This window comes from Botryllus schlosseri, chromosome 2 (genome assembly GCF_051294905.1).
Source record: "Botryllus schlosseri isolate E-star chromosome 2, Bs_hap1, whole genome shotgun sequence".
Classification (NCBI taxonomy): domain Eukaryota; kingdom Metazoa; phylum Chordata; class Ascidiacea; order Stolidobranchia; family Styelidae; genus Botryllus; species Botryllus schlosseri.
The window spans coordinates 26,032,787-26,043,044 of NC_137237.1; the positions used below are offsets into that span (position 1 = coordinate 26,032,787).

At 40.7% G+C, this 10,258-nt stretch overlaps 1 protein-coding gene across 1 annotated transcript in view; it reads right to left on the reverse strand.

Moving 5' to 3' along the window:
- The window catches only part of LOC145456990 (uncharacterized), a 66,051-nt gene extending 56,007 nt beyond the window's left edge, over positions 1-10,044 (reverse strand). Inside the window, exon 1 of the mRNA XM_080335173.1 lies at positions 9,799-10,044. Coding sequence (XP_080191299.1) covers positions 9,799-9,877 — 79 coding nt within the window. The 5' untranslated portion in view covers positions 9,878-10,044. The remainder of the gene's footprint in view (positions 1-9,798) is intronic.
- Positions 10,045-10,258: the final 214 nt, after the last annotated feature.

The window sequence follows — 10,258 nt, forward strand, 5'->3', positions numbered from 1 at the left end:
TTGTAAACTCGTTTATGGAATCCCAATGTGCGTTAGCACTGAACAGTTTGTAGCAATTAGACGCTGATGACCCTGCGTTCGTTGCGATGTAAATACTACGCGAATTGGTTTTGCGAAATGCCCCAAGTGAAGCGACGTATTTCACTCTAACGATGTGGGCTATATTCACCTGCGGATTCATTTATGGTCATGCTATGTCACAGAAAAAATTGGCTTTATACGTAAAATAAAAAAGGTTGCTAACATCCCATTAGCATCGCCGCCACATAATCCGAATAGGTGACTGTTTTGCTCCCTATTTCAAATCCTGTGTCGTGCCTGTCTGTGTATGTACATCAAATTACTTAAATCTGGAGTGCCTCGTATTCGCAGAAACCTGAGCGCGATGTTTCGAGATAATTCTCAATCCGGTTTCAATGGAATTCCTGTAATCCGATCGAACATGGCTGAACTTTCGAAATCGAAATCAATGATAAAAAAAACAGCAGTGCCATCGGCCTACCACTGGCCTAATCAATGAGGTTACGTCCCAAATATACTTGTAATTTATTGGAGCACTCAATTAAGTTCTGTTTACGTACAGTAATTAATTGGTTGTATTTTCCACACCATTTTCACATCCAATTGTGAGGTTCACGATTTTTTTAAATGAGTTCTTTGATACTTAATATGGGTTACATTTTGGAGTTTTTTCCAATATGTTCGTCCCTATCTATCTACATATATATATATGACTTGATCATAATATCTCGGTGTATAGTCAAAATTGGTGCGAGTAGTATAGTTCTCCCGCCGTGCTACCGCCGTGCTACCGTCGGCAGCACAGGTGACATCATGAACAATACTGGCCTGGTGCATGACCATGACTGTGACCAATGACCATATATCAATGTTTCCCAAACTTTCTTGGGTCTTGGGCACACGAAATTATGAAACACACGCGGCAAATTTATAAGAAATTTGCTTTTTGAAAAAAAAAACTGGTAATAAGATGGTTATGGTTATTTATACGAAAATATATATGACTGAAACGAGCTTGCATTGTTGACAAACATGCCCGCACTTTGTCATCAATTCCAAGCAGTCTCTCTCGTGTGTCGCTTTTAATTTAGGTTACAAAATAGACATGTTCAAATAGTCATGGTGCACATGGCAATCAAATTCTGATTGATTTTGCTCTGAGCATGGTATAGGATTTCGAAGGGGGTTACCATAACTCATTTTGTGGGACCCGCAATTTACAAAAAAGAGTATTTCGTAAATCAATGAGCGCGAAAGATTGCTTGATTCACTTATTCCAAATTGACTAACTATACCCATCTAAGGTTGTGATCAATAAATCCAGGGAATTACTGCCATAGATGCTGAATAACATAAACTTTAAAACAACAACGTCAGCTACAACAACGGCTGTACCTCCAACTTGGCAGTGATATGACATTGCAATCATTTGTGATTAGTTGCAGGTAAATCCGTGCTTAGTTGTTTTAGTCATTGCGACTACGTAGTTCTTTTGAAACATTAGTGGTAATGCATGTTTAAGGCGGTGTGAAATTGCGATCTGGACGCAAACAGCATGGGTAAAATCAACGGCGACAAATAACGAATCCACAAACAACGGGAAGTTCTACGCGTTACCGGCGAATTGATTGTTCAATTATTATATGAGACCTATAACTTCAGGACAGGAGAGAAATAAAGTTACCGAGGAGTTGTTGTCTCCTAAATCCATAGTCTAATACAGAGAGGGAATATATCTCAGCTCTTTTTCACTCTCACTTAATGATCAATAACGGGCGAAAAGCGGAAATCAATTATTGTAAATCGGAAATTCATCATGAAAGTTTGGTACGTGATGAATGTTTTCAATGATTGCCATTCCAGCACTTGAAAATTAGCTTTTCGTTTGATTAGGGAAACTTGTAGGTATCAGCTTTTTTCAATTCATCTAATGATTCTATTCCATGCCTGCGCAGCGGACATGAGATGTGAAAACTCCCTCGGGGTACTATGACGATGCGTGAATTGATGATAGCTTCGATATCTGTAGTACCTGGTACTTGGAAATGTTACAGCTTATGGAGCATTCTTGATGTCTATTTTTTCAAAGGAGATAATCGAACGCAAAATTGACACAAACTACTAATTGCCAATTTGTTACCTACAGTCTTTTTGTGAAAGTTCTTAACTCTAGTATTTCGACGTGTATATTATGCGTGCATACCTGTATCGCTATTGTCATGTGGGATATTGTATTATCTTTAATTACATTGGTGAAAAGCGAGGTCGTCACGCATCACTGAACCAACTATGTATAACCTCAACATCACGCAACTGATTTGGTACAGGACCGTAGGCTAAACTAGACTACACCGTAGGAAAAACTTGTGCGTCACTATGATAATAACAAGGTCTTTCATAATATATTTGCGGGAAGAAAATGATCCATATAAAGTTATATTGACTCGGAAAGATTGCTGGTTAAATACTCAAGAGCAGTGCTTTTCAACCTGAGTGACGGTTCGCACTTGTGCGAATGAAAAAAGAATGCAGTGGGAATGACGAAGGCGATGAGAATGGTGCGAATGAAAGACCGGGTGATTTCGAATGAAAATCGTAAATAATTGTTGATTTTTTTGATGTGGAATAATTCAAATAAACCTAATAGGAATTTCAAGGGCAGTGTAACTGTTGTAGTTGAGACGCAATTGTAAAATCTTGTTTAACTTACGACGCACCACTAATCGTAGCTCCCACGAGCCGTAGTGAATTGATATTTTCGCACTGTAATTATACGTAACCAAAAGCCTGGTTTGAAAGCTGATGTAGTGGCAGACATACAATATATCCCCCGTCTGAGCCTGCGACAGGCTGAAAAACTGACGTCAAATTGACTTTCTGCTTCTTTCGCTAAACAATCATCATATTTTCGTAATAACTGATCGATTAGCGCGAGGCATGATGATAGTAGTAAATACCATCATTACAGAGTCACATTTACAAGTTACAGTAATGCAAATTTTTACCCCTTCAAGGTTTATTAAAGCATAGACCGCAAAGAGTTTAATTTTGGGTCGACACGGTGCCAGAGCTTTCTGTTAATATGTATGTAATATTAGTTGAATTTATTGCAAAAAATCTTGCGATAGTTTTTACATATCCAAGTTCACTGTGTTGGGTACTGTAGCCAATAAGCGAGACACGCAGAAAATATGGCTTTATCATGAGAGTCCATAATAAGATTTGTCCGACTTTTTTTTTTTTGGAAAACATGGTCGAAGACTCTTGGGATGAACTAATGTAAGGTATAATCCACAGCTGCAACACCAATGGGTTGCGGATTCGAGTCCGACCGAGGACTTCTTCCCTTCTTCCCATTTACCGTTTTCTAGAATGGCCCACCATCGTTCTAGGCTTGCAAGACCCCGCTTACGCGGATCATATAGAGGGGAGGAGCCTATATAAACCTCCTACACTTAGGTAGAAATTCTGAAGTTGAACACGGTCTTGAACTCCCAACCCATTGCTGCCACAGGTGTGAAATGTGCCACTACACCTTCTCGCTACATAAAAATATTGTGTGTTACTAGAATAGGGCCTTCAATATTCGTTACATTATTTATTAGGCTTGGTAACGGAACATACCATTGAAAGTTAAGGATATTGATTTGGAGGCAACAATTTGGAGTCATTTGATTTAGTCCGGCCCGCAAGTGATCAAAAGTGAGTTTGGCACCCGTGCTCTCCACTGTAATGATTGTTTTAAACCAGTGGTTCATAACTTTGCCTCCAGCGCCCACCAAGGGGCGCTGGCGATTCTGAAGGGGGCGGAAACGCTCAGAGAGCGGGAACGCTCAGGGAGCGGAAACGCTCAGGGGGCGGAAACGCTCAGGGGGCGGAAACGCTCAGGGGGCGGAAACGCTCAGGGGGCGATATGGGGGGGCGCTGGGCTCGGGGGAGCGATATGAGGAGCGCTGAAGAAAAATGGCTTCGCAGTAGATGATGTAGTAGTAGGACATATCCTTAATGAGTTTTCAGAGGAAATAAACATTCCACACAACATGTCAAATCTCGAAATTTTTGGTCGCGCTACGCGGCGACGTTTGCTACATATGTTTTCATAAATGCAGTGGGGTATTATAATTTATTTAAAATGGATTGCGCGTACTTTTATTTCGTCAATCTCTCGTTAACACACTACCGTCACGCTTGCTAGGGCTATTTTCAACAAAATGTTTTGAACTAGGTATTTTATCCTGCAGCGCACAGCGCGTGGATATCGAAGGAGGCACTGTATATCCCTTTTGAGAGTGAGAGCCCCTTGTACACAACTTTGAAGCTTTGAATCCTTGTGCATGAAAGGAATAACTAAATGTACTTGTATTTGAGAGCTACAAAATTAAATCGTCAGAGTATTTATTCATCGTATCATAAAGGATGATACTATCTAGCAGTGTTGGGATGACTCGAGTCATGACTTGACTCGTGTCAGACTCGAGTCACCTTTTTCGTATGACTTGACTTGACTCGAGTCACTTTGCTAAAATGACTTGACTTGACTTGACTCGGCGTATCAGAAATATGGATTGACTCGTGACTCGAAGCAAAATTTACGAGTCAATTTCAAGTCATCAAGCAATCGATGTCGATAAAAATCACTGTATCTTGCTATCGGATTGTTCGCGAAACGCTGGTGTAACCCGTGAGAGCGACCAATCATTCATTGATCGTGCGTTTTACTGAGCCTCCATTGTTCTCTCACAAATAAATTGACCGCTAACGAAGTGATCGAAGCTCACGCTGTCGTAAACTAGCATAGTAAAGTAATTTAATAACAAAATGTCTATTACTGTTCTCTGTTATTACCTAAACCAAGCCTCTTGTTTTATTGAAATGGAACTAGTTTATATAGTCCTCAACCATTGGCGCAGGCTTGAATTGTGTCTTATCAATTTGTAAATGGGTAATGTATTGCAGCTTATCAATTCGTTTCTCTATTCTCTATTTTGGCTGGTAACTATAAACTGAGGCTATGCAATTACTTATATGTGAGCGATACAGCGTGCCTTCTTGCGTGTATATTTGACTCTATATTCGTTCATCGGTTCAGAATCAATGACCAATGACCACTCAATCTATATTTCAGACAGCTAGCAAAATGTAATGACGTAAGCATGCCTCATACTTCGAAAAGGCAACTTGACTTGAAATGTGACTTGACTCGTGACTTGACTTGACTTGACTCGACTTGACTCGAGTCACCTCCAAAAATCTAGGGACTTTACTTGACTCGAGTCACCTTCGAAAATCGATTGACTTGACTTGACTCAAGTCAAAATGTGCAATGACTCGAAATGACTCGTGACTCGAAGGTAGTGACTTGATCCCAACATTGCTATCTAGTGTCCTGGTCCACAACCTCACATGAACGTTATATAATATGAGTTGCTTTGTTTGGAATACATTCGTGTTTGAATTAATAACTGGGTACAGTACTAGATTCAATGTGAGCAGATATATGCATCCCATTCTCAGTTGACTTACTTAGTCACACAAAGCACTAAAACCAGCCCCAATACTATCAATTTCCCCGTATTGCCAATCGCAGATGTGAATTCGGGATGTTTAAATCTGGTTCGAACCACAGGGTATGAGACCGTACCCAATTGTTGTTATACCAATCTTGATTTGACCCTGAATATACTAAATACAATTATTATATGGTTTATTATAGTCGAGTGGTCCTCGAGCGCTATTAAATCGCGAGATATTTCCAATACTAAAGTCCCGAAAAGACCGAGTAAACTTTGACCTCTTACCAGGACCGAAACTGCTGCGACGCTAACCCCCTATCGCGAGGCGTGGTTGGTGAGCTCAAAGGGTGCCCTAAATTATTCCGGTGAATGAACATAAATTACACATCAAGTTTTGACGACTCCCCCACGAAAAACTATACATTATTATAGAAAATAGAAAGATGCATTTCGTCGTCGACCATTACCACGCCACGATGCACGGAGACATACGAAGTTCTGCCAAATATGGGACTCTGAGAAGTGTGCCAAAAAGATCGCCAACGTAAAAACCTTAGCCGAAGAGAATTGCCCTTTTGTTGACCGTAAACTTCGATGTATATAAGTCTAATTGTCCATAGGTGCCTAAATCGCTCGGGCCGAATTATCATGTAATCGCAATCTGTACCCCACAGGACAAATAACATCCCTCGGAGAAAAATTATTTGACATTGAAGAAATACCAATTTTGAATCGTGTGATTATTTAAGTTTAATACGTTTATGAGTTTCATTATCTTTTGACGATATAGCGGACAAGAGGTAACAAAATAACAACATATAATGAAGTAATTGTACCAACAGGCATGCCCGAATATGTTTAATTAATAATTGCGTGGCCTTCATTTTCCAAGAAAACAGCTCACTCAGCCCTACTGGTAAATCTGATTACGTGGGCTGAGAGGATAAAAAGTTTATAACGACACATATATGCAATTACCACCTATTCATGCATGTATTATAGAAAATTTTGGCGCCTACGGCGACCAGGCCACACAACCTTTGCTGACCATCGAAATCATGCTATAGGTGCCCAAGACAGCCGTTTTTTAAGGGGGACTGGCGAAGTGCCGTTACGTAGGGTTACCATATTTTGGAATCGGGAAATGAGGACACTTATTCAAAATTTTCACACTAACAATACTGGAGTAAAATACGGAAAAAATGGTAAACGTACCACAAAATTGCGGTTGGTTAACTAAAAAAGGGTCAGCTTTCAGGCTCAACTCCCGAAATACAGTTTTTTTTTATAGATTTTCCGTTGTTTGACTAAAAGAAAGTCGTCGCTTAAGTTCGAAACACGATTTCCTGTTTATCATCATGTATGCCCATTTTCACTCGAAACTATCCACCATCTTAGGTATGAAAGCTGTAAAGGAGGACGAATTGCCAAAAAGGAGGACATTTAGGCGTCCTCGAATGACATTTTCAAAAACCTGAAAAAGGAGGACGGTATGGGGGTGGGGGTGCTAGAGCCAGATAATTTTTGAATGGGGGGCTGGCGCAAAAAAGGTTAAGAACCACTGTTTTTAAATGCTGTACGTTTTTTGAAAACAGAATGTCATACGGTAGTGTTAAAATTAATTGAATTAAAACTTCCTATCCCTCTCTGCACGACTGCTGCAAGAAACGAGCATGATCCGAAAACGGGATAATTCACAATGTTCTTCATTCTGAAAATGATGTTTGTCGACTACAATGGTCATTTACACCAGGCTGATATTCCTTATTTCGTAACTGCCGACTTCTAGCAATGCTCACTTCTAGGCTTTTCGTAAGACACCGCTTACGCGGATGCGAGGAGGAGCCTAAATAAACCTCCAACACTTAGGTAGGAATTTCGGAGTCGACTTCGGTCGGACTTGAACCCACAACCCATTGGTGTTGTAGCTGTGGATTATACCGCTACGCTACCTCGCCACTTCCATGACTTCACGATGAATTGTACTTGAATTCTTGAGTCGACGCGAATCTCGATACTCTATTCCACTGGTTCTTAAACGCTACTGACTCACGGAACACCGCCGCTAATTTTCAAGCCTTCGCGGAACAACAAATTCTAGCGTGAGTCACAAAAACAATAATTTACCGCAATGCACATCCAACAACATATCTACTACATGACTATAGATTACTGGTACACAAAATGTGCATCAACGGAGTGTTAAAAGAGCAGAACCAATAAAATCTAATTTTCACCCAAAACGAAAACATTAGAATAAACATTCATTGCAAATCAGTGAGACTTCTGATGTTCCCTTTCATATACCAGTTCAGAATAGCGAGGATTCACCTTGGAAAGTTTCATCGTATTGTTCGGTCGAAACGCAACAGCGTGATGCCAATCGCTCATTTTCAAATGATCTTATAAGTAGTGGGGATGGAATTGTCATTTCAGAATGACGGTATGACGAATTCAAACCCCGAACTCCTTGTGAACGCCACTGCACACGACGTACCGCGACCACAGTCACAGTTCGACTGCTGATTCGGCCAAATTAGTGATTAGGAAAGGAAAACGGAAGGAAAGGGAGTATTTTATTTGTCCCTGACGTTTCGTGCGGGGAATACACTGGCTCATGTTATAGCCCTCCATACACACGATCTGTGCATATGCGTACCATGATCACATGATGCAGTGTTGGGATGACTCGAGTAAACTTTTTCGTATGACTTGACTTGACTCGAGTCACTTTGGAGAAATGACTTGACTTGACTAGACTAGACTCGGAGCTTCAAAAATGTTCATGTGCATTGACTCGTGACTTGGAGTAAAATTTACGAGTCAATTTCAAGTCATCAAGTAAACGCTGTCGAATAAATCCCTGTATCTTGTGTATGTCCGTATTGTTTGAGATACGCCGATGTCACTTGTGAGAGCAACCAGTCATTCACTGATTCTACGTTACACTGATCCACCATTGTTACATCACAAATAAATTGACCGCAAACTAAACGATCACAGCTTACGTATCGAAGTAGTAGTAGAATATTAATCTAACTGGCAATGTGTCTCTGTTTCTTAGACGGCTCAATGCTTACACTGCGCAGTGCTCACTGTTACCAACCCTCTTGTATGATTTAAATTCAACAAATACAGTTTGCGCATTTATATTCTCACGGATGTGCAGACGGGTAGTGTAGGCTATTGTACTATATCAATCTGTTTCAGCTTCTCGAAGCTTCGCATTAGGTAGTATATTTTGTCTGATAATAACTGACTGTAGCATGTAGCTGTACAGTTACTCGCGTATTTTATTAGAAGTTCTACGTGTGCGTGAGGGATACAACGTCTTTTTGCACGTTTATTTAACTACATATTCGTTATTTGATTCAAGATAAATGATCAATTACACAGCTAGCAAAATGTAATGACTTTGAATCATCACTCATACTTCAAAAATTCAATTTGACTTGAATTGTGACTTGACTCGAGTCACCTCCAAAAACGAGTGACTTTACTTGACTCGAGTAACCTTTGAAAATCGATTGACTTGACTTGACTCGAGTCAAAATCCGCAATGACTCGAAATGACTCGTGACTCGTGACACTAGACTTGATCCCAACACTGGCATGATGTGCATCTGACGCTGAACAAGGAAGGCGCAGATATAGCCATGTGAGGCTTTCCAAGTCTTGCACGACCCCTCCATGCTACCCCAGCAATGCGTGAGCGCCAAGCAAGAAAGTCACGGATATCATGGTTACTTATCAGGTCTTTATTCTGACCGGGCCGGGGATCGAACTCATGACCTACCGAACAAGAGGCCGGACGCTTCACCATTACGCTATCTTGTCGGCGCACCATGATGGCCAAAACCGGCGTGTAATCAAAAATCAAGAGTTGAGTGTGGCTTTTGATCTCCGCGGAACCCTTCCGTGGAACACATGTTAAGAATTACTTATCTATTGGTAACTTCACCAGTAAGAAACTATATGCTATCCCAGCTCTAGTTATAGGACAATGATAGGATGTTCCGCTCTAGTCCCACCCGCATTAATACTATCATTCGAATGACACCTTGCGTCTTTAGACTAGATTAGTAACTATTGCTACTCCGAAGGTACCTCATACGGACAACGCGCAAACAGGAAGGCACGGAATGATTCGTGTATGAATTGACTTTGTGAAGTCTCACGACGTCATGTGTTCACGGCTTCATGTTCACACCATCCCTACTACTCGCATGTCATTGCATTCAATATCTCGACAGATTTCACTTACCTATTATGTCTTGCAAGCACGGGTTACTGTTCGGGAAAATAATTCTCTTTCTGTTGTCGTGTAAGAATGTGCTCGCCATCCCTCTGAGACTGCTTGTTTTGATCCACAGGAGGAAATTAGTTCGGTGCGTCACAACATATTGGTGAAGAATCACTCGGTATCGATGTGCTGCATTCACTCAATTTATGATATAGATAATGATAATATTGTGTTCTATCGCACAAATGCAAACATGAAAGTACGTGAATGAGTTCTGGAAAGTAAAATTGTTGTGGTGGATCACATTAAGAAAGTTCGACTGTTTTAACCGGGTCTACGCGCATTTTCGAGGGTATACGAGGTATTACGATTGCAAACAAGACACGAGGTTTAGAGCAGGGCTCGATAACTCAAAAAGGGTGGTGGGCCGCCTGAACTCAATATTGAGTTAAAGTATGCCACACAGGTCAACAATCACGTT